General features: G+C 35.5%; 1 protein-coding gene across 2 annotated transcripts in view; it reads right to left on the minus strand.

Moving 5' to 3' along the window:
- KRAS (KRAS proto-oncogene, GTPase) overlaps nt 1–25,822 on the minus strand; it is a 40,239-nt gene that overhangs the window by 13,303 nt on the left and 1,114 nt on the right. For both annotated transcript variants that reach the window (XM_039221710.1, XM_039221709.1), the window contains exons 2-4: nt 22,802–22,923; nt 4,965–5,143; nt 3,313–3,472 (exon numbers count right to left, since the gene is read on the minus strand). In XM_039221710.1, coding sequence (XP_039077641.1) covers nt 3,313–3,472; nt 4,965–5,143; nt 22,802–22,912 — 450 coding nt within the window. In that variant the 5' untranslated portion in view covers nt 22,913–22,923. The remainder of the gene's footprint in view (nt 1–3,312; nt 3,473–4,964; nt 5,144–22,801; nt 22,924–25,822) is intronic.

Raw genomic sequence — 25,822 nt, forward strand, 5'->3', positions numbered from 1 at the left:
AGAAAAATATACAATTCATTGTATTCTAGCCTATATGATGGGCTTTTTAAATTACAAATCAATTGGGGCGCCTGGGTGGCTTAGTCAGTTAAGCGTCCGACTTTCGCTTAGGTCATGATCTCGCGGTTCGTGGGTTCGAGCCCCGCGTCGGGCTCTGTGCTGACTGCCGGCTCAGAGCCTGGAGCCTGTTTCAGTCTGTGACTCCCTCTCTCTCTGACCCTCCCCTGCTCACGCTGTCTCTCTCTCTTTCCTAGAAACAAATAAAACATTAAAAAAATTTAAAAAAAATAAAAATAAAAAAAATAAATTACAAATCAATTAATTTCATAAGATATATATTCTGCAATTCTGTCTTAAAAAGTACTAGAGTAAAACTCCTAGTTTCCCTTTCATAGAATATATAAGTTTTATTTTAAAATTATGAATGTTAGCCTGTAAATTTTAAGTCAAAAGTCTGGCCTAACATCTAGCATCTTATCAAACAATATGGTTCCCCAGAGAATCAGGGATCAGCACACTACAGGCCGCAGGCCAAATGCAGCCACAGTCTATTTCTTGTACTGGCCACAAGCTAAGAATTATTTTTGCATTTTTAAAGGGTTATAAGAAAAAAAAACTGAAACAGATACGGCTTGTGGCCCCCAAAGCTTAAGATAACTTATCTAGCCCTTCTAAATGAAAGTCTTATTCCTACTAACTTGACTCATAATTATGTTTGGTGTTTGTGTTTTAGGTTCATGCTCAAGACTAAAACTTAGAGCATGAAACAAACTGCTGCAGATAAAATGCAACAAGTGTATATATATTTATTCTGTTCTAATAGCAAATAAATAATAGCAGATGGGTAACAAAATACCCTGCAGAAAACAGAGCCTCAATTTTCCAGAAAAACTGGAAATGTAAATTTTTAAAATTTTTACATATTTCATAACCTCCACAAATACTTGGAATAGCTCTGTAAGGTCTCCAAAAGCATGCAAATATCAAATTAATTTCAGCAGGGGAAGATGAATAAATCTTTGAAAGGCAATCAACAAGTCAATGAAATAAAAAGAAGTTAAAGATCAGAAACTAAAATATCTAAGTTATAGTTTAGCAACATAAATTATATAAAGATATGGATAGGTTATAAATATTAGAAAAGCTGAGTGTTAGAGGAAATAAAGTACTACAAGTATGCCTTTATATTCCTCTGTATTTTAACTAGACCATCTCTACATAAATATCTACCAAGCAAATTTAAATCAATCCACTTCCATATCATACATACTATATTCACCCTCCCCACCTCCCCATAAAAAAACTAATAAAACCTACAAATCTACTTTAAAAGGAATCCAGGTAATTTTCAGATTAATTATGAATGCTGTGATCTAGCAAAGCATTAACATCAAACACTAAGAATAAACTAGTACTTCTTAGGTAGAAACTGTACATGACACAACTAAAAGGCTCTTATCACTGAGAAGCAGAGGGCAACATTGTTGGAATAACACAATGACTCCCTTTTACCATCTTCTATGTAGTCGGTCCCCTTCCCCAGGTGTGGTCCACATATCAAATCAACATCACTTGAGAGCCTGTTAGAAGTGCGGATCACAGGTTCCACCTGAACCCACAGTTTTAGAATCTCGATTTGAATAAAAAGCCCAATCCATTCATATCCATATTAAAGTATGAGCAGCCCTGCTCTATTTGCAACCCTTTATAACATTAGGCAAAATCTCAGATTTTTTTTTTTGTAAAATGTGAACTAAAATATTAACTAATGTCTAAAAAGTATCTTTTAAAAGTTACAAGTAATCCAAGTTAATAAAATGTTAATAGTATGATTTAGTAGTAGGCATGTTTATAAACGTTTTCAATAACATTCCCTCCATTTTAAATTTGGGAGAAAAGTTATAAATATTATAATCATGTTTTCCGAGTACTTCCTCTATAAGGGAAATCAAGAAGTCTTGTTGGAGAACATCAGTAAAAAGAAAACAAAAACCAAACTCTTCCCAGTCTTTAGGACCTGGGAATGGATTTGAATGAAATCTTAACTCCTCTAAAGTGAAGTGCTATATACCAACTTCTTTCTTTAACCTGTAAGTCAGGTTTTAGAATGAGCTATCTGTACTATAATCAAACTGCAGAAATTCAGCTTTTTATCCCCGTAAAAAACTTAAAATAAAATTCATTGTTTTTTCAGTGTGCATCAAATCTGTACAGCCACTACATAAGCTTTACATAAGCTTTTCCACTAGGGAAACAGACATATACACTAGCTGAAGGTGTTTACTTTTTACAGACTTCAGTGAAAGTTTTCAAATATGTGTTTTTATTAGTTTAACCTGTTTTATATGTAATGAGTTGTTCATCAATTTTCTTAACTCCTAGCATTACAGAAGTTAAATTCCACAAAATTGTTTTTCTGGGTTCACAGGTACACATAACTAGCAAAGCCCAAAAATAAACATTCAGCTTGTGTGGAATATAAATTGATCAATTTCTTAGTATATGAAAATTATATTCCATCATATCCTTATGTATTCCTTTCTAGAATTTTTTTCTATATGTTAAACTCTCATTTCATAGGTTTAATAATGTCACCTGAAACTATTTTATTTCACTTAGAGAAAAAGTTACTTTTAAAAATGAAGATAATTTTTGAAAAACAAAATTCAGGATCAATCTGGCATTAATTTTGGTCGTAACAACACAGCAAATGAATAACTGAGAATTTGTTTACTTTCTAAATATCCTCTCGCTTTAATAAAAACTTTCTCCAAAAATAAATATATCCTTAAAAAAATTCTACCAAAGTAAAATTCTTCAAATACAACAACATTTAATCTAGAAACACATGACCTAATACTCTTCAAAAACAGTTCTAAAACAGGAAACTCAGTATTTGTTCCCCTGTTCTTTGACTTTATAAATATAACAGTTTAAAAAAATTCCCACATTTCTTGAATGCTGAATGTAAGATGTGCTGTGTTTAAGAGAAATGTTCAATGTGGAAAGAAACCAAAGCCAAAAGTAATACCATGGACACTGGATTAAGAAATGCGGCCCTTTCATATCCTTAAAAGAACATTTACCAAGTAAACATTGTTTTATTTTCTATTTTAGCATAACAGAAAGAAAAACTAAGTTATATTAAATGATATAACGGTTATGCTACAGGTATGAACATTTATCAGTGCTCTTGCCCTTCTGCCCTCAAAATGATGTCATTAGAATAAAGGTTAGCAAATTACGATTAATGATTAAAATTATGATATAGTTTGCAGAGAATAGATTCATATTGATTACAATTTCACTTACCTGTCTTGTCTTTGCTGATGTTTCAATAAAAGGAATTCCATAACTTCTTGCTAAGTCCTGAGCCTGTTTTGTATCTACTGTTCTAGAAGGCAAATCACATTTATTTCCTACTAGGACCATAGGTACATCTTCAGAGTCTTTAACTCTTTTTATTTGTTCTCTGGAGAGAAGAAAAAAGTTACAACAGAAACATTAGTAACAAACAATCTTTCAAAAATTGTCCATAATTTTGTTTTATAAAATATGGCTGAAAGAAGGCATTTAATGTAATTCCTAGTTCCCACCACACCAAATATTCCTTGCTTCTTCTAGTTATTCTTTTCTCCATTTTAAACAGAGAATTTCTGTGTGTCTTAAAAGATAAAATACCCAGAAATACAGGAAAACTACAATCTAGTAGGTTCATATGCAGGTAGATCGTCATGATAAAACAGAAAACATTGAAAACTTCTAAGCCAAAAAAAGTGCTATGCCTAATTTTCAAAATTATAACTTTACAAATACTATATATGTTATTAAATGTATGTGTACAAAATTAAAAATGTTTATACAAAACCCAAATTACAACACTGACCTCACTGTCATATACTTTTCTCAAAAAAGGGACCACCAAGGTGGGAAGATTCTGATATCTATGTGGACAACATTGATGTTACTACACTGTTTATTCTGTTAAAATTCCTTCTATAGGTTGATTTTTTTTCCCAATAAGATGTGCATAAACTCTAAATTTGGGGTAAATTTATATTCCTTCACAATTGTGAGTGAATTTCAAAGATACACCATGGAGTAAGAAGCAAGTAGACAACAGAGTCAGAACTGGTTCAGATTCTCAGTTCCCCTACTCATTAACTAAGTAACCTTTATAGCTTAACAAACATATCGACACCAATTTACTATTCTACAAAAACACTGTCACCCACTCAAACTTTTTTTTCTCTCTCACCAGACTATAAGGAAAACATGCTGTAGGAAATGTATTAGGTAAAATGTTAAACCTCTTAACTGGGCTAACTCGCTGTTATAGAACATAGCTAATGAATGGGATATTAATATGCACTTTTGAAAACTGGAAATCCTCAAAGAAATAGAATATAAAGTATATTCAATACAATGATTCTTTTAAAGTAGTCAATTTTACACAGATTTGTCAGATTCTTTATAAACTGTAATTTTTCTAGTATTTCAATCTTTTACAACTTCAGAGTTTGTTTTTCTTAACTATCTAAAGCCAATGTTTTTCCAGTTCCAAGAAATTCTACACTAAATATACTCAATTATTTTTAAGGCGATTTGAGTGGTACCACCTCAATTACCTTTTCATATTTTTGTGGATGGTTTTCATTTTTACGATGGCTCTAGCTTGAGGCCCTGTGACCCTAGCGTACAGTGGTTGAGAGTGGTTAAGGAAGGATTTGAAGTCAAACAAGCCGAGGTTTCAATCCCAGCACCGCCACCCATGCAATCTGGAATCAGTTACTCAACTGCTCTAGTCCTCAAGAACTTCCGTTTGTAAAACAGGGATATAATGCCTACCTCATTATTATTTTAAAATTCAAATGAGATAATTTATGCGTGGTAGTCAGCAAAGACTCAGGAAAGGAAAGATATAATTACTCCTCAAAGTCATTTTATTATCAGTTCAAACCCACCTATAATGGTGAATGTCTTCAAATGATTTAGTATTATTAATGGCAAATACACAAAGAAAGCCCTCCCCAGTCCTCATGTACTGGTCCCTCATTGCACTGTACTCCTCTTGACCTGCTGTGTCGAGAATATCCAAGAGACAGGTTTCTCCATCAATTACTACTTGTTTCCTGTAGGAATCCTGAGAAGGGAGAAACATAGTCTGGATTATTATGGTGCACCTCTTACTTTTTAAAAAAGGTGTTATGCACAACTCAGCAACATAAAGACAACCCAATTCAAAACTGGGCAAAGGGCCCTGAATAGGCACTCCCCCAAAGAATATACGTAAATGGCCATTACGTACAGGAAAAGATGCCTAACATGTCATTAGGGAAATGCAAATCAAAACCACACGGAGCTACCATTTCACACCCATTAGAATGGTTCTTATTTTTCTGAGTTGATTTACTTTGAGAGAAAGAGAGAGTGTAAGCAGGGGAGGGGCAAAGAAAGAGGGAGAGAGAGAATCCTAAGCAGGCTCCACACTGTCAGTGCACAGTCTGACGTGGGGTTCGAGCCCATGAACCAAACCATAAGATCATGACCTGAGCCAAAATCAAGAATCAGATGCCACCCAGGCACCCCAGGATGGTTATTATCATTATTTTAAGAGAGGAGGGAGAGGAGGAGGGAGAGGAGGAGGGAGAGGAGGAGGGAGAGGAGAGGAGAGGAGAGGAGAGGAGAGGAGAGGAGAGGAGAGGAGAGGAGAGGAAAAAGGAGAGAAGAGGAAAAAGGAAAGGAGAGGAAAGGAAAAAGGAAAAAGGAAAAAGGAAAAAGGAAAAAGGAAAAAGGAAAGGAAAGGAAAGGAAAGGAAAGGAAAGGAAAGGAAAGGAAAGGAAAGGAAAGGAAAGGAGGGAGGGAAGAAAAGAAAGAAAAACAAGTGTTAGCAAGGATGTGGAGAAACTAGAAACCTTATACATTGCTGGTAGGAATGGAAAATGGTAAAGTCACTGTGAAAAATAGCTTGGCAGTTCCTCAGGAAGTTTAACATAGAATAACCATATGATCCAGCAATTCTGTTCCTAGACATATAACCAAAAGAATTACAGCAGGAAGTCAAACAGACACTTGTGTGCCAATGTTCATCACAGCATTATTTACAGTAGCTAAAATGTAGAATGTATACACAGTGGAATATTACTCAGCCATCAAAAGTTAAATTCTGAGATATGTTACAATATGGAAGAAACTTGCAAAACATTGTGTTAAGTGAAATAAGCCACACAAAAAAAGGCAAATATCTATGATTCCATTTTTATGAGATACCTAAAATAGGTAAAGTCACAGAGACAAAAAATAGAATAGAGGTTATATGGGACAGGAAAAGGGGGTTTTATTGTTTAATGGGCACTGAATCTGTTTGGGATGATGAAAAACTTCTGGAAATAGAGCTAATGGCTGCTCAACATTGTGAATGTACCTAATGACACTGAATTCTACACTCAAGAATGGCTGCAATGATATATAAAATATATATTATATATAAGATACATATTCCTTACAATTTAAAAAAAGATTTATAAAAAAGTATTATACAGAGATTCAACAATGCAAGTGTTCATATTATTAACAAAAAGACCCAAATGCTCTATTAAATAATTATTACAGAAATGGGATAGCTCTACCAACTCTGTTTTTCAGGATGATTTAGGATGGCAAGAAAAATCAATAAATTTACAAATAATTGTCACATATCTGTTTACTTACAGTCAAAAGAATACATAATGTCAGTACTGAGGATCTGAATGCACTTATCCATTTCTGAAATCCTGGAAACATCTAACAGCCAGAGAGATACTATGATAACTCTAGGGAGCATGACTGTTGTATCTGCAAATCTGTGGCGCCTCTGTTAAAAGAGGGATCAAGAAAGGGTGGGGGAAAGATGGATATCTTAAAGAGACTGTGCAACTCTAAGACTGAAGAAGGAAAGTGAGTGGATAACATTATAGAATTTGAAAATGAAAATCTTATTTTCCTCACTTCTGATTAATACTTAAGACTTCATGTACTCTCCGTCAAAACACGACTCAAAAAATAAGGGAAAGGGATGGTGTAAGGTGAAGTCATGGAATAAGAGGAAGGGCTGAAAATGGGTATCAAGTGTAAAGCAAGGCCTTATTGGTTCTTACTGTTCCACATGTGGGCTGTAGTTTAAAATGCCCTTAGTTCATGAATTACTGCATAGACCATTCTATCATTAAAGAAAAAGAATGGTCATGAAAAATCATGTTTTTGGAGTGTGGAGGTTCCTCAGGAAACTTAACACTAGAACTCCCCTATGACCCAGCAATAGCACTGCTAGGAATTTACCCAAGGGATACAGGAGTGCTGATGCATCGGAGCACATGGACCTCAATGTTCATAGCAGCACTCTCCACAATAGCCAAAACGTGGAAAGAGCCTAAGTGTCCATCCACGGACGAATGGATCAAGAAGATGTGGTTTATCTATACCATGGAATACTACATGGCAATGAGAAACAATGAAATCTGGCCATGTGTAGCAACATGGATGGACCTTGAGGGTGTTATGCTGAGCGAAATAAGTCAGGCAGAGAAGGACAAATATCATATGTTTGCATGTATAGGTGGGTTAGAAGGAACTTAACGGAGGACCATGGGGGAGAAGAAGTGGGGAAATGGTGAGGGAAAGGGAGAGAGGCAAACCATGAGACTCTTGAATGCTGAGAACAAACTGATGGATGTGGGGGGAGAGGGGGGAGATGGGCATGGAGGAGGGCACTTGTGGGGATGAGCACTGGGTGTTATGTGGAAACCAATTTGACAATAAACTATTTGTAAAAAAAAAAAAAAAAAATCCTGTTTTTGGTAAAATATTTGAAAATTCTCTATATAACACAAAGATATATACATATGTAGCATGATCCCAAATATATGAATATATCTATATACATATATCTGTACATATTATTTTAAAATAGGTGATACATACATCAAAATGTAAAAAAACTATGTTTTTGACAGAGTTAAAAAGTATCTTTTTTTGGTACTAGATGCTATATTAAACATATTCCTTTCTATGATTTTTAATTTTTTCTTAATGCATTGAAATCTTTTTTTTTAAGTTTATTTATTTTGAGAGAGAGAGATAGCATGAATGGAGAAGGGCAGAGAAAAAGAGGGAGAGAAAATCCCAAGCAGGCTCCATGCTGTTAGTGGAACTCCTGAACCGTGAGATCATAACCTGAGCTGAAAAGCCAAGAGTCAGATGCTTAACCAGATGAGCCACCCAGGCACCCCTATGACTTTTAAAAGTGTGAAAGACTAGCCTACTAGACTATGATGTCATGGTTATCTTTTAAAGTAAACTATATTTTCCAAATTGTCTATAATAAAATTAATTATCTCTTCAGACAGAAAAAAAAAAGGATGGTATTGATTTTCTAAACAAGAAGCTTCTTACTAAAGATTTGAACATCTGGTCAGCATTTTTTAAGCCTATCCTCTTAACTAAGTACTGGAAAGAACTCCTGTATATTATAAATTGAAAACCAGTATTTTTGAAGTGTGGTAAAAGAGCAGGGATTGAGAGCAAAGTACAGTGTCTTAGTCTATCCACTTGTTACCCAGGTGTGGCTACAGACGAAAGACTTACCTTACCTACTGCTATCACTTCATATTCTTCACTTACCAATTCTAACTTAGGTTAACTTTAGAGTTGATAGTTTCCTTAGTTTTCACATCTAAAAATTTCTACCAATAACAAAGTTAAAGACCACAGTTTTCGGGAGCCACCAAAGTCTATACCTAAGGTGTGACTGGGGGATTATTCACCATCTGTCCACATATAATTCCTCCAAGATGTACCTCAATGAATTCCCATTTACAAAATTTTGAAATGCTTTGCATTTTTGCTGAATACCCCATCAAAGGGACTGAGAAACTGGAAAGGCAGTCCTTATTCACGGACAGATTTATTCCCATTATCTTTTCCCTTCCAAACCCTAACAAAATTGCCAGCAATGTTAGGAGTCACATTCAGTTACCGAAAAAAGTAGTCTACAACCTACTTATGTGCAATGGAATAGAATATCCTGATTAGAAATAATAGATTTAGGTTAGAAATTCAGTATTTCCAAAGCTAATTTTAACCAGAGTCATCCTTAGAAGTGTAATCAGTCACTGAGCTATATAAAAAAGGCAGTGCAACTTGGTAAAAGCTTAAGAACAAAGTGTTAAATGGTAAAGTATAATCTGAAAAGAACGACAGGTTTGGTGACAAAGCAGAATGCAAAACAAAAATGATACATAAATACTAAAGATTTTGTTCTAACTTCAGATTAGCCATAAGAAAAGAAGTATATGGAGGTAGAAAAAATTTACATCAATGTAGACTCTTTCCCAAGATTAGAGTCTAAATAAAGGTTCAGCAAACTACTGGCCCACAGGCCATATCCTGCCCACCTGATTTTTCATGGCCCACAAGCTAAGAATAGTTTTTATGTTTTTAAATGGCTACTAAAAAATAAAAAGTAAAGACTATGTGACAAAGACTGATGTGATCCTTTAGAGAAAAGTTTGCTAACTCCTGCTCTTAAGCTAATAAAATAACTTCACAAATCTGAAGTATTCTCAACACATATTTTTGTTCTTTTCACCATTAAAGAAAAATCACCACTTTGAGAAAGTACAAGTTATCAAAAGTAACAACTTTGAGAAAGTAAGCAATTTAAAAACACAGATTCTATAATGAAACTAGTTAAGAATGCAGCAAGAAAAAGATCAAGACTTTACTTTTTAAAAAATGTTTACTTATGTTCTTAGGTTTTATTTATTTATTTTGAGAGAGAGAGAGCGAGAGCGAGAGAGAGAGAGAGCGCGTGCGCGCGAGCACGCAGGACAGGGCAAAGGCAGACAGAAAAAGACACAATTCCACATATAATTCGACGAGGGGCTCGATCTTGAGAACTGTGAGATCATGAACTGTGTTGAAACCAAAAGCCAGATGCTTAACCAACTGAGCCACCCTGGCGCCCCTACTTTTTTGTTTTTTAAAGTAAGCTCTATGCCCAATGTGGGGCTCAAACTCATGGCCCTGCTGAGATCAAGAGTCCCACGCTCTACCAACTGAGCCGGCTAGGTGCCACAAGACTTTACATTTCTAATTATTATCATTTAATAATTAGTATTATTTCCAGCCTTTCAAAGAGAATAAACTTTTATATCACAGACAGAAGTTACTAACATCCTTTGCAAATGAGGATAAAGCTACTTAAATTAATTCAACATAATAAAATGAAGGAGAAGCATTCCATATATTTTCCTTCACTCCCAACCAAAGTGCTATTTTTTAATTTACTGAAATGGTAAAAAACTTGCCTAAGTGAAATCTACCATGCTGGCAAAAGTTAATCGTAGACAGAACACAAACATTTCTGGTGATAACAATAAATAGGCACAATCCTTTTGGAAAGCAATTATAGTATTCACCAAGAGCTATACAAATGTTCACAGCCTTTGACAGAAGGTAATACCACTTCTGGCAAATGTGCTGAGGAAAAAGGGTTTAATTTTTTTTTTAGATGATAGTTACAATGGACATATACCGAACATGGCACCCTAAGATGTCTTACAAAGAAAAGTTACATAAGCATTTAATACGACTCACAACCTTATGCCATTTATCTATTTTCAAAATGTACTTCAAATCCAGGCATCCACCAACACCACTACTCAGTCCATGACAACTATGTGGTCTCATGCAATTTCTTACAACGGCTTCTTAGCAGGGATCCCTGTTGTTACTCTTATGATATGTTCTCCACAGAGCCGCTAGAGATTATTTTAAATGTTGGCTAGATCATGTCACTTGTTTTCTTAAAGTCTTCAAATAGCACCCCTTCCTTTTTAAAAATAAAATCCAAAGGCCTTACCACTCTTCTTCTTGGACACCTCTATATTTCCTCCACAGCGTGTATTGTAATTTCTAACTATGTATTTTTGTGTAATTTTTAAATTACTGTCTATATACCATCCATGACGGCTGGGCACACATCTGTTATGCTCACCACTATACACCTCATGTGTAAAGTCTTGAATACAGTAGGTAATCAGTACTGTCTGTTACATAAATGAATGAATCCATTCAACGTAAATACATGCATACACCATAACACAGTCTTCTACAAATAAGAACAAGTTTAAGATAGTGTAAATTATATTAAAAAAATGAAGTTCTAAATTTTGAAGTTATATTAAGACTTAATAAATTTTGTATTCAAGCAAATTTATATAATATGAAACCTTTAATATAAAAATATGAGCAAAGCAATATATAAGAAAGATTTAAAAACATTTATGGGAGGGAAGAGAGTAAGACGACAGAGAACACAGGAGCCTTCAACTGTATTAAGTTTTGTATCTTGAAAAAGGAAAAGGATTTACACCGTATGTGACAGAATGTTAAGATATGCAAAAGCTGGTTGGTGCATGTACCAGCTTCATCACCACTAACAACAGATTTTATACTTTTCTTTTAATTTTTTTAAACATTTATTTATTTTTGGGAGACAGAAAGAGAGAGAGAGAGAGAGAGAGAGAGAGAGAGAGAGAGATCATGAGCAGGGGAAGGAAGAGAGGGAGACACAGAATCTGGTGCAGTCTCCAGGATCTGAGCTGTCTTCACAAGCTCGACGTGGGGCTCGAACCCACAAACCATGAGATCATGACCTGAGCCGTAGTCAGATGCCTAACTGACTGAGCCACCCAGGTGCCCCTTTATTTTTCTTTAAATTTCCGTCAGTTTAGTAAGCTAAAAATTCTTACTGATTTAATATCCATTTCTTTAAGGACTAATAATGTTATATAGGATTTTTTTCATATTTCCATATTTATTCCCATCACGTGTCCTTTGCCCACTTGGAATTTTCACCTTTTTTGCAATGACTTGTATAATTTTTTAGAGTGTTTTCCAGTTTGTTAAAACACTTTTAAGTGCCGTTTCATGTATAGAAATGTATCTGTAGAATCATTAAAGAAATCTGAAAATTAAGACTAAATCATTCAAGATGAGATAAACTTGTTGACATCCCTGTCAATTTTCTATTATAATTAATAGCAACCAAGTTACTCAGTATGTTCACGCTTTAACACACTCAATTTAGTTTTCCAACTCAGGCAGTGAAACCCTGACGCGGGAAGATACTATAGTAAACAAACAAACAAACAAACAAACAAATAATACGTGAGATACGGTGATAAGCCTATCACAAGCATTATCCCATTTAATCTCCATCTTCATGCTACTGATTCCATCAGATGCTCTTGTAAATATGAACAGGACTGCTGAAAATGTCAGCTGAAGTATTACTTATGGATTTACTTTTGAAATGTTTAATCAGGTTTTCTTAACGCGTTAAGTACCAAAAGTACTTTTCGCATACTGCTAAATAACATCTATAGCAAAAACTGAGAAACTCACTTTTACTCTCTTAATGCTCAAGTATTTTGCTACTCTTCCAAAAGATTGTTTGTATCCATCATAGAATGATGTGTTCCACACTACTGTTTATAAGCCGTCCAGGATTGTTATAGAAAGCTAGTTCTCAAGGACAGCTAGGATCCTGTATAACTGCCTAGCATGTCAGAATTGCAGTAGGGAAGAAACATGGAATCTGAGAGATATAAATGCAGGCTTATGAGCTCATTCCCACCTACCCACTCGATTCTCTCTTGGATCATAGGGACACTTACAAAACATCTACTAAGTATCATATACTATGCCAGGAATTCTAAAGTTTCAGACCTCAAAGAGCTAGGTCTGCTACAAGAAATATGATATACAGATAATGAAATAAATGCAACACCATGTGCTGGACAAAGCACAACGGTGGCACACAGGAAGAAGAGATCAACTTTGCTTGTATGAGTTGAGAAGGACAGGGGAGGAGAGGGGCCACTCCAGGCAGTAAGGAGCAGAGAGAATGCATAGAAACACAAAACACTATGTTGAATACATGGAACCAAGAAGTTCAGTACAACTTTAACTCAGAGGAATTACAGGTAAGTAGAAGTGAAATTCCACAATCAAGAGGTCAGCTTATGGAGGGTCTTGTCTGCCACATTAAGAAATTTTGAGGGGCGCCTGGGTGGCTCAGTCAAGTGTCCGACTTCAGCTCAGGTCATGATCTCACGGTTCATGGGTTCTGTGCTGACAGCTAGCTCAGAGCCTGGAGCCTGTCTTCGGATTCTCTGTCTCCCACTCTCTCTCAAAAATAAATTAAAAAACATTAAAAAAATAACTTTAAAAAAATTTTTTGAACTCCATCTTATACTAAATTACTGGAAGGTTTTTAAGTAGGAAGCAAAGATCAGATTTAGCAGGTTCACTGTTAGCATTATTATGAAAAATTACGGAAAGGAACCAGGTTGGAGACCAGGAGATGAGTTAAGAAACTATTACAAGAAATGATAGAACCTGAAGGCAGCAACAGCAGTATAGACGGAGAAGTGTAAATAGTTTTGAGAACTATTTAATGGGTAAAATTGGCAGAACGACCCTCGTACATTGCCGGTGGGAATGTAAACATTGCAACCACCGTGGAAGAGTCTAACAGCTGCTCAAACAGTTAAACGTAAAGAAACCACATGACTCAGCAACTGTACTTTCAAGTATATACCCAAGAGAACCGAAAATATATATTCACACACAGAAGTGTATACAAACGTTTACAGCAATGTTATTCAGAATAGCCAAGAAGAGGAAACAATCTAAATGCCCATGAACTGATCAATAAACAAAGTATGGTATTATCCACACAACAGAATTTTACTCAGCCATGAAAAGGAATACGTAGTAAACCATGTCGTAACACGGATGGACCTTGAAAACATTACCCTACGTGAAAGAAGCCCAAACACAAAAGGCCACATATTGTATGATTCCAATTATATGAAATATTCAGAACAGGAAAACCCAGAGGCAGAAAGTAAATTAGTGTGGCCAGCAGCCAGCAGGAGAAGGGACTAAGGAATGACAGCTAATGGGTATGGGGTTTCTTTTGGGGGGGGGGGGTCACAAAAAATGTTAGGGTCATGTAACTTCGTGAATATACTAAAAACCACTGAGCTGTATATTTTAAAGGGATGAATTTTATACTGAATGAATGATATGTCAATTTTTTAAATGGCAGTTTACTGACTGGGCATAGGTACCGAAGGGGAAGGGTAGAGGAAAAGAGGAGTTCAATTTGGGTCATGTCAAATTCCCTAGGCTTATGGGTTTGACCTGGAGGCAGCTTGATACAGAGATCTGATACTCAGGACAGAAATCTAGGCTAGCAATATACTCCTAAATCTTCAATCTGTGGGCAGCTGCAGAACTTCACTAACTTATGGTGTGAGTGGAAACAAATTACTTAATGTCTCACATACTCTAAGATGTTGTTCCCTCAGAGGTAAAAGTAGGAAAATAGTAACATACAGGACTCTGTATACAGATTAGGATTAAAGACTATGAAAATCCTTTATAAAATGAAAAGTGGTATAAAAAGGTTAACTGATATGTATATGACTTTATACATTACATTACACATGGTGTTGTAGGCCGAAAAGGTCAGAGGGCAGGCTACTGGCTACTAGAAACTATATGGCAACAGTATCCTGTTTTTATAAGATCACTGAACATCTACACTGAGACTACTTTTTGCAAAACTGGTCACCATATTTCAAAATATATATAATGGAGCTGGGGCAAGCTCCAAGGAAAGAAAGCTAAAACTCTGAAGACTAAAAAAAGATCTCTGTTTTGGTTAGGGTGCAAGGGTGTTAAAAGAGATTGTTCTCATGACAGAATTTTTGATTAAGACATCGATTAAAAGTAAAAATAAAGAAAACAAACATTCCTTTACTAAGGGAGGAATACTTTAAATTATGAGAATGTTGAATCTTAGCTTAAGACTAGAGGGAATAAAATGTACACCACTTCCAAGAGATGAAAATGGATCAAAAATCTGAATAAACTCAAGGAAAAGTTGCATAACAGATTTTGAAAATCAAGATATAATAAGCATACATCTGTAACCTATTGAAGTCATGTGGCACCCTGCCATAAATGATCACTTGATGCCAAGGACAAAATGTGAAGCAGGATCAATCATGGATCCAATCTTAATAATTACAAATGCCAATATAATTTTCATGTTTTATATTATATATCTCTCAGCTATTCTTCAATTGGCCTAATACCAATTTCATTATCCAAGATACATCTGCATTATTCAATTTGTTGAGTCTTTAAAAAGAAGGAAGAAAGTAAATTATGAAGTAATCTAATGGTATCCACCATGTTAGTTACTTTTCTCCCTCAAAAATGAGTATTTACTTTTCCCTCTCAAACAGTATACGTTCATTTTTAAAAACCAAATACTACAGGCTTAACTCCTACCACATTTTATGTACACATCCACATTGCTTTTATATACTATATGGAATCACACTCTTTACAACGTACTGTGATGCAGCTTTCACAATGGATATTTTTCAAGGATGGTACATATAGATCTACCTAATCTTTTTGACAACTGTATAATACAATTTGTATAGATATACCATAATTTAATTTACCCATTCCCTACTGGTAACCATGTGGATTATTTCCATTTTTAAAAATCATAAACAACACTGCAGTTAACATTCCTATGTAATACACATCTTAAACATTTATCCAGTTGAATCCTTGGGATAATATTCCTAGAAGAGAAGCTATTTAGTCAAAGAACATGCAGTTTACATTCTGATACATATTGCCAGTTTATGTTTTGATACATATTGCCAAATTGACCTCCATAAAGTTTATAACAAGGTACACTCTCACTACTTCATAAAGAGTACATACACTTGCCTACACCCTTCCCAGCATCCCTACCTTTATAATCTTAGCCAATATCAAAGTAAAAAGTGTTATTTATTGTTTGAACTTGTATTTCTATATTAATGAGGTATCTTTTAATACGTTTCTAGGTCATTTGTTTTATTTTCTTTATTTTTGATGGATAGGTTGGCTATTTATATCTTTAGCCTCTTTTTTTATTCTGTTTGGGCGTTTGCTTTTTTCTAATTCATCCATGAGAGCTTCCTGATTGATATATGATGCAAATATTTTTCTCAGATTTCCTTGTATTTTTGTTAACGAGGTCTTAATTTTCATGTACCCAAACTGTTCCATCTTTTTCTAAATGTTTTCCTACAGTGGTTTAAGAATACTTTGAAAATGCAAAGGATCCCTACTTTTCTCAATGGAGAAAAATATTTAATCCCAATACCACAAATATAAAAGCCAACCTGATGTTAATTCACTCAATCTGTTTTACTTAACATAATACTGCAAGAACCAGGATTTAAGACTGGTATCATTTATTTCAATACCTGTCTGCTATAGAACTGTAAAATGTATACAAGGTAGAACCAGAACCTCTCACCATGGAAGAAAGACAATTAATGGAGGAAGGTGAGGAAGAATGAACTCACGAGTTTTAAATAAAATACATTCCTCAGCCTTGATCATTGAAAAGGGTCTAGAAGCAGTGACATCCCAGCAGCAATAAACATACCTAACATCCAGGTCTTTTTTTTTTTTTTTTTTAAGTAATCTCTATTCTCAATGTGGGGCTCAAATTCTGACCCCCAAGATCAAGAGTTGCATGCTCTACCAACTGAGTCAGCCAGATGCCACTCCAACATCTAGGTCTTAATTTCTAAATACCACTCCCCACTAAAAGGAATTAGGACTCTTTGGACAAATGGCTGAATCCACACTGAAGACAGGGAAAGGACAAGGTGAACCTAGAACACTGTGCCAGAAAGTGAAGAAAGAGCTCGGAATGTGACAGAGACACGCCAAAAGATACAGAGGCCAGCTTGAAAGGAATTCCACTGGCCACATCAAGAACAAATTTGAGATCAAAATCAATAATTACAGTAGTAGATTTTAACATATCGAATAAAAAGAATCCAGGCATCCACACTAATGCGAATAAGAAAAAACAAATAAGAAGAGGGAAGAGAAAAGAGAGAGCACTTTTTTATTGCAGACTGGCAACTAATAAATGTAGAAGTAATAACAGGGTTATAAGATGACCTGCTATTTTGCAACCACTATGGTAGTAATTTATTCTGGCCAGAATTCGCAGTGGATGCTACGTCCCACTGGGTGCAAGTATGCTGGGAGAATAGGATAGTTATAGTCCCAAAGCGTCTCCCCACAGGGTACATATTAAAGAAGAAGATACCTTTACATTAAAAAGAGAAAACTGATAGACATCACCTTAACCAAATAATCAATGTAACCAGGTATTCACTGCATTACTTTCCCATAGTCTGAAAAATTTCAAAATAAGAAATTAAAAAATTACCTAACATAAGCACTGTGTCCCTACTCAATCCTCTCAAATATTTTATTTTTACTACCCATTTCTACTAATTTTATTAAGATTACAATAATACACCTGTTCCATAAACCTATGCACTCTTTGACAATACAGTTAAAAGAGACGCAGGAAATCTAATGCCTTCCTAAAGCACAAAGCCTCCAAATTAAATAGATGAGGATCACTGTCTAGAAGCACTGCTCTTCAAAATATATCCAAGACCAGTAAGCTTCATGAAAGCAGTGAGATCTAGTCCCTTTTGCTCAATGTATCTCCAGCCCCTAGGAAGCCTGCATGGTACAGAGTGGGCACTGAAAAATAATTATGGAATTAAGGAATTAGTTGCATTGTTAAAAACAGAATCTTAAGAGATGCCAAATCATAAAAACCTGTTTTTCCTCTCACTTCCATTACCGACTTTCACTGTACGTTTGTAAAGCTTTGTATTTTTAAAAACTCAAGTTGGAACAAAACATGTCTGATAATTTTTGACATTAAGGCCTAAATAAGCAGTTATTATTATTAAGTAAATATTTATTCTTAAATTGACCTAAACAGAGGCCGAATTTGATGTTACTTTATTCTAAAAGTGAGGTGCTCATAACTATTCTACAGTACTATAAAATCTACAAAATGTGAACTTTCACAATTCGCCACTTTCCAAAGGCCCTTTCTTAACACCCCATGTAGCACATCACTAGGCTCTGAACTCGAGTGTATCTCCTGTGTGCATGAAGACAGTCAGAGCTGAAGTGCCACTTTTTATTCCCTCAATGTAAACATCAGTGTTAACAACCGACCACCTTATTTTCTCCTTCACTGCCATGTTTCCTTTCTTAGTTAGAAATATTCACCTACACATTTCATTAGTAAAGCCTAACTAGTCCACGTAGCAGTCTTAATATTAGCAGAGAATAAAGGTGATATTTTAAACTTTAAAAAATTAATCATATAAAATATGACTTTCAAATAAAAGTTATGGGGCACCTGGGTCAGTTGGTTGAGGGTCTGACTGTTGATTTCGCCTCAGGTCAAGATCCCAGGAGTTGTGAGATCAACCCCCATGTTGGGCTCCACATGGAATGTGGAACCTGCTTAAGATTCTCTCTCTCTGACCCTCTCCCCCACTCATGCTCTCTCTCTCTCTCCCCCCCAAAAAAGTGACTTTTTAAAAAAAATAAATTTTATTTCTTTAAAAAATAATAAATGTTACATCGTTATAAATTGATGTACCCACAGTTTAAGTAGGGAAAATAGGGGCGCCTGGGTGGCTCAGTCAGTTAAGCGTCCGACTTCGGCTCAGGTCAGGATCTCACGGTTCGTGGGTTAGAGCCCCACGTGGGGCTCTGTGCAGACAGCCAGCTCAGAGCCTGGAGCCTGTTTCAGATTCTGTGTCTCCCTCTCTCTCTGACCCTCCCCTGCTCACGCTGTCTCTTTCCCTCTCTCAGAAATAAATAAAACATTAAAAAAAATTTTTTTAAATAGGAAAAATAACCAAACTTTGTATTTCACTGTTATTTATAATAAAGACGAGTAAACTGACCAGTAGAGGGCACTCACTTGAAAGGGGAACGCTGGCCAAAGCCTAGAGGAAAAATGCATGTACAAAATCACTGTCTACCTTATTTTGAAAACAATGTCTTAACAGAATGCTAGAATAAGCTAATACACTGTTAGTTTAGAAAAGGTAAAGTTTAAATCTGTGTTATGTTACAATATCTAACATAAATCCTATTCAGAGACTTGAATTTGACAAAGAGATATTTAAAGCTTTCTGTAACACGTGAGTGTCTCAACCTCAGCACCACTGGCATTTGGGGCCAGATAATTTGTGGTGGCAGCTGTCTCGTGCACTGTAGGAAGTTTAACAGCATCTCCGCCCTCCATCTCTCGATGACAGTAGGAGTCCCCCTTCTCAAGTTGTGTGTGACAACCAAAAATATCTCTAGATATTGCCAAGTGTTCCCTGGGAAGCAAAGTCACCCACCCCTCATTGATAACTCCTGGTACACATGTATAAAGCCAGAAAAAGAACAGTTGACAACATTATCCAATGATTTTCCCACACCACTCTTCAACATTGGCTTAATATTATAAACGTTCTCTCTATAATGCCTTATTCAGCAAACAAATTCCATAATTAATATAAAAAATTTTTAAAAGAGAAACTGATAAATCTTGGTGAACAAATACTCCACAAGCTCAGAGCTCTACAGATGGAACAAATCAATCCAATCACGAATCCATCTTCCTCAGTAGGAAACTTGCATCAAAACAGGGCACAATACGGAGACTGAATTCTAAGTGTCACATTAACAGAAGCATCGAAATGTCAATGAATTACAGCCTGGAAAAAAATACTTCTTTCTACATCTATTTTTACTAGCATATTATATCCAGTAGATACACAGAATATATTTACTAATCGATCAATGGATCATTTTGATCTCGATGTCTATAATAACTTGTATGTTTTTAAAACAAGATTTTTCTCTGTCAAATTTTACCTTGGAAAACACATTTCAGAGAACGTGTTTTGATAACAAGCGATCTCTAAACTGTAAAAGCTTATGTTATTTCTAGCCAGGTACTGTGCTTGGAAATTGCTTTGACGTTTTAATATTCTTGTATCACTAACGATGACTTCATTATCTCTGGATAACTCTGGCTAACTTCGCAAAAGATAAAGGTAAAATGTTTCAGAACAGGAGTAAAGTTGATTATCATGTGCATAGCCTCAAATATAAATGTGCTCTATCTATGCGTCACACCTGTCTAATTCTATGTCGTATCTCTGTCATTAAGATGCCACTGGAATAGTATGCTAAGTGCAAATTTTGGTATACTGATAAATCTGAATCAGCCTCCAATATTAAATATCTTCCTAACTTAAAGACGAATTTTTCATTTTTAAAGTTATATACAAAGGTACAGTGGAAATCCCACTTAACCCAGTCTCAGAAAACTTAAAGTTCCATTACTTACTAGCTAAGTATCCTCAGGCAAGTTATAACCTCTCAGAGACCATTTTTATCTATAAAATGAATCAATGACCACCTTCTTTATCTATCTTCTAGTATAAATCTTTATAAGTTCTAAGCCACCAGAAAAGGTATTATTTAATTCTTTAAAAATTTCTTTCCATGTGTTTTAGTGCAGGAAAACTGATGAGAATTCCAAATGTGCAGTTCATGTCCTCTCTCATTTTCTCTCTGACCTACATTATTCACCAAAGAAATCCTAACTGCAGTAGTGATACCCCCAAATCTTTTTAACTTTTTACAAAAATACCAAGTCAGCACTTTTGCTTAACTACTATTTATTAAAATAAGCTACTAACTTATCTTGTCTTTCTTGTATTTGAATTACTCCAAGAATTTAATTTGTAATTTGGGAGGCAAGAGACAACCTCAGACAGCTTTGCTTAGATGGCTGAACTCTGGAGGGAATGTCAAAGTTCCAAAGTTCACAGGTAATCAATGCTTTCAGAGTTAAGTCTTCTGGATTGGCAGAAATCATAATCAGAGTTATGGGTCTGAGCTTAAAAACTTTTTCTACTTTCACTCAAATAAAGGATTAATTTTTGGTTTTACTTATTTTAGATTTATATCATACTTTAACAATTTTGACAGAAAGGCTTCCGAACATGTTTTGTCACATTATCTCGTACAGCATTCATGATCTCTGATAGGAAACTGAGTGTAATGGAATTCCTCAGATTTTCAGAGAAGATGAGGGCACTTCTGCTAAAATCATCTTCCAAAATCCCAGGAAAACTTCCGTGTTTAACCTGATTTCTATTAGAACTTCCTTTTAACTCTGACTTAAAAGGAGTATGCCAAGTAACTTGGTTTTAGAGTTGGGAGAACTATTTAACCCTCCTCGAAGAAAAAGAGAAAACAAAATAAAACCATCATTACAGCACTGAACTGACTTGTCAAGGGGAAACATAGAAGACTATTACACAGGTGGTCCACTTCAGTTAGGCTCTTTCCCTTCACTCGTGCCAATAAAAGCTGGCTCAGTTTAAATCAAATCTTTGCAAATAAGCATTATTTCTCCTTTTCTCTTCTGCAGTACCAAAAATATTTGACATTTTCCCCATGAAGTTATCTAATCAATCCTCAAAAGCTCTAATTGCATAAACATCTTGCCACGGCCACCAAGGCCCTCAGAATCTACCTCAGTGCAGTCAAAGTGTTTCCTGAAGACATCACACGGCACAGTCCCTTAACAGGGCATCTTAACCTGTTCCAGATTCCACAGCGAGAGACTCACAGAAAGTTCTGGGAAATTTTTCAGAGCTGATTAAAAAACTGATAGGATCTGCAGATCCAGAATAAAATGCTAAGGGATTAGGACTGCCTAACCTGGAGCAAAGAAGTCTAAGAAACAATCTAACAGTATAAGTCAATTCCAAAGACGAGGTGATATATTTATTTCCATCTCCACTGATGTTACAGCTAACATGAATATTCAGATTATGTATAAAATATGCTCATAATTACATTCTGGAAGTGAGTTAACAAGGACAGTTATGTGCCATTCCCTCCTGTAGGTCTTTTGGATTAAACAAATCCTTATCGGCTTGAGATAATTCGAGTACAGCGTTGCCAGAAGGCAGGAGGAAATACTCCATGACCTCTCAAGGTCTCTTGCAGGCCTTTATTCTATTATTTTGCTCTTGGCCTATATACTTTGGCAATTTTTCATGAAGTTAATTTAAAAATTATTCATTAATCAATTTGTAATAAGAGCAATTCTAAAATTTCCTTGAGTAAGTTAAGAGAGCTGCGAAGCAAAGGTAAGGATTGGATGCAGTACCCTTCTGTACGACCTGATATAGATACAGACACAAATACACAAAGAATGAGCATTTTAAAACGTATCATTTGGCTGTAGGTTCTCTACTACTTTAGTGTGAAAACAGGAAAATGCTACTAATTAAGTGTGTTTTTTAAAAACAACCATCAAATGATTACATTTTACCAGTGCAATTCAACTATAACTTCTACATGTGACATAAAAATAGCGAAACACACAAAACATAAAACGGCCAATTTTTTTTTAAATGACTGTAACGCAGGTTGTCAAGTCACATTTTTACCCTCTCATAAAACTCTGAAATACAGTTATTGTCAAAAAGCACGTATACTAACATACAGTGAATGTTATACATCTTCCTATTCTCTGGAAAGAAGAAAGGCTCTCCATATCTCTGGTTACACAATAAAGCCATGGAACCCAAGTACATTTTAGAAAACTTCACAAGATCATTTTCAGTATAACTGCCCTGTAATGACTAGTCACAAAAAAAAAAAAAAAAAAAAAATCAGAGAAATGCTTTTTTTTGTACCCAAAGAATGGGCCTGCACAAATCAATATGCATAATGTTAAAGCAAAATTTACCTCTATCGTAGGATCATATTCATCCACAAAGTGATTCTGAATTAGCTGTATCGTCAAGGCACTCTTGCCTACGCCACCAGCTCCAACTACCACAAGTTTATATTCAGTCATTTTCAGCAGGCCTTATAATAAAAATAATGAAAATGTGACTAAATTAGAACATGTGGTTAATATAAATGAGAACACGAGGTTAATATAACCCACTCTATCAATACTTTTTAACACAAATTCACCTTTATATACAAAATCACTTCAAAATGCCTCACAAAATTCAATGATGAAAACTTCAGTTGCCTACAGATGAGTGAATACTGTAACGAACTGCACTTCGCTTACAAACTCCCCCATCAACATCTGAGAAAAATGCATTCAGAGTACAAAGTTCTTTTATCTTCTACTCAGGTTGTTCTATCTAAACAGCCAGTCTGGCTGTTCTGTAGCAGTTAATGGCTCTCAAAGGAACACGCCATGACTTTACTCAGTATAAGTGTCTATACCCTGTGGACACACCCACACAAAGCTTGTTGACAGCTACCTCTCCACTGTTCCTAGTTGACTCTGGCCCCTAAGAGTGACAAGTGGACATGCTGAGTGCCTTAGCTGGAGCCCACAGCTATGGACAACCTTCTCAAAGCATCATCGCAGCAGCTCTCCTGGAGAGTTAGCAAGAGTCAGATGGGGGGTGAAGGGAAGGCTGTCCGATAAAACTGGCCTGTGTAGTGGGGAAATAAAATCCAAGACACTGAAGCAGATCTGATAACATTTCAATCTGTAAAATACCTGCTGGGGAAAATAACGGTGTAAAAACTAAAAGATCTTTAAGAACTGTGAACTATTGAGTATGGATGATTTCATCACATCACATACATAATCCTCCATTAGTGCTGAAAAACAGCACTCTGCACCAGAAAAATATAATCATACAAAATTTAAAGATAAGCACTGCTTTTAATGAGAGGTATTTTAAAAGCCGTAAGTGAATACTTCTCAGCGACTATTACTCTCTGCTTCTGTATATAGTCTCCCAACAGTAGCAATAAATATTGGCAACTTGTAAGGCGGACAGCACAAGAGAAAGTATTTTTTAATCGGCTGTTCCAAACTTTTTGAAATAAAACTACTTAATTTTACCTCCATTCCCCCAATAATGGCGTGATATTATTAAAAATAAGGAATGAACTGCAGAAAGAAGAGCAATAAATAAGCAGTAATCATAGGATAGTAGGATTCATCTAAATTAACGAATGTGCAAATATAAACACTATATAGTACATGCAGTAGCTTATTAAGACCAAGAATTATCCAAATAGGCACTCCCCCACAAAAAAAGATAATATGGTTTCCAAATGGTTACATACTAACCACCTCCTTACACTATTCCTGAGTCCTCTCACAAAGAACAGTTAGCCTAGACAACTGCGGTATCTATCACAGAATGTTCTACTACAGCCCCCTGGCCTACTCTGTGCTGCCTGACCTTATTCGTTCTTGTCTAGGGCCACCTTGGGAACTCTATGTATCTTATCCTGTTTGTTCCCACTTTTTATTCCAAATACAGGCCATAAGGAATGGGGAACAATGAGGAGAATCACACCAAAATGTATACTCGAGCTCCCTGCCTACCCCGCCCCCGAAAACAATTTGGATAGCCTAGAAGAGTAGTTCTCAAACTGTGGTCCAGGAATCCAGCAGCTTTCCTGAAACTCTCTGGGGGTCCAAGATATCAAAACCAATAATACTATTATTACTACTACAATGTTATTTACCCTTTCGACTCTTATTCTTTAACAAATGCAGTTGTCCAAATATGATCACAACAGAGTGAGCACAGAAGCAGACATGTAGATGTCTTCTATTAAGCCATATAGCTAAAGAGATTAGCAAAAATGTGAAACAATGCCACTATTCTCACTAATGATCCTGTTTGTTTTGAAAATCGGTTTTCATGAAAATGCTATTATGTTACCAAGTAACAGTCTTATTATTTCTATTTTTAAATGAATTGATCAATTTTTTAAATTCTTATTTGTACCACAGTACACACAGACATACCCCATACTGGGACCTTCAATAATTTTCAAGAGTAGAAGGTGTCCTTGCAACTAAAAAGTTTGCTAGTCTAGGAGATACTGTGGACGGATCCTGGATTAGAGTTTAGCTGTGTGAATTCTGAGACACACACACCCCTCTGGTCTACCTGTTTGTGTAGTTGTTGTTTCTGAAGAAAAAAAAAAAAAAAAATCCCTGAACTGGATTTTAGAAACCAAATAATAGTTAAATCCACTAGAGAAAACTGTGTTCCCAAGGAGTCTTACTGAAGATCACAGGCAAAAAAGGGCCCCTTCATCCAAAGCTAAAATAGCTACCAAGGGGTGGAAGTGGAACCAGAACCCAACATTTTGTTAAAGGGAAAAATAAAAATTTCAGTTTTGTCATGAAACTGAAGAGATCTAAGATCTCTTAAACTCAAGTATGCCTGTGGATGGCTAAAAAGTAAAAAGTAAACAGTACTGATATCAATCATATTTGATGTCTACAGTCTATCACTACAGACTGGTCGAGTCAGCATTTTGGACCTTAGTCACCTAAGAGTGACATCACTCATATGGTTGATTCTAAGATGATGATTAGGAACAGAATTTTTACCTTTGTAATTTCTTTTTAAATGATTTTTTCCCATTACAAATAAAAAATGTATACCGTATAAAAATTAGAAAAGACCTTTCTGTTCTTAACCCTTGTTTTGCTAAATGTCAAGATTTAAGAGAGCTAGGTTAGGACTTCAGCTACAGCATGCCCCTGCCTAAGAGTATTTTAGGCAGTTGGCTGGAAGATTGCTACAATTAACTCCTCTTGCAAGTCCGTAAAAAAAAAAAAAAAACCCAAAAATGTGTGAGTGCTATTTAGGAGTACTGCAATAACTCTTGGGATGGGGGGTCAAGTTTGTAAGGATGAGGGTAATATGTAAGAGACGAGAGAAAGGACAGAACAGCCAAATTAAACTTTAAGTGTGATTTTAGC

This window comes from Hyaena hyaena, unplaced genomic scaffold (genome assembly GCF_003009895.1).
Source record: "Hyaena hyaena isolate Hyena2069 unplaced genomic scaffold, ASM300989v1 scaffold_1001, whole genome shotgun sequence".
Classification (NCBI taxonomy): domain Eukaryota; kingdom Metazoa; phylum Chordata; class Mammalia; order Carnivora; family Hyaenidae; genus Hyaena; species Hyaena hyaena.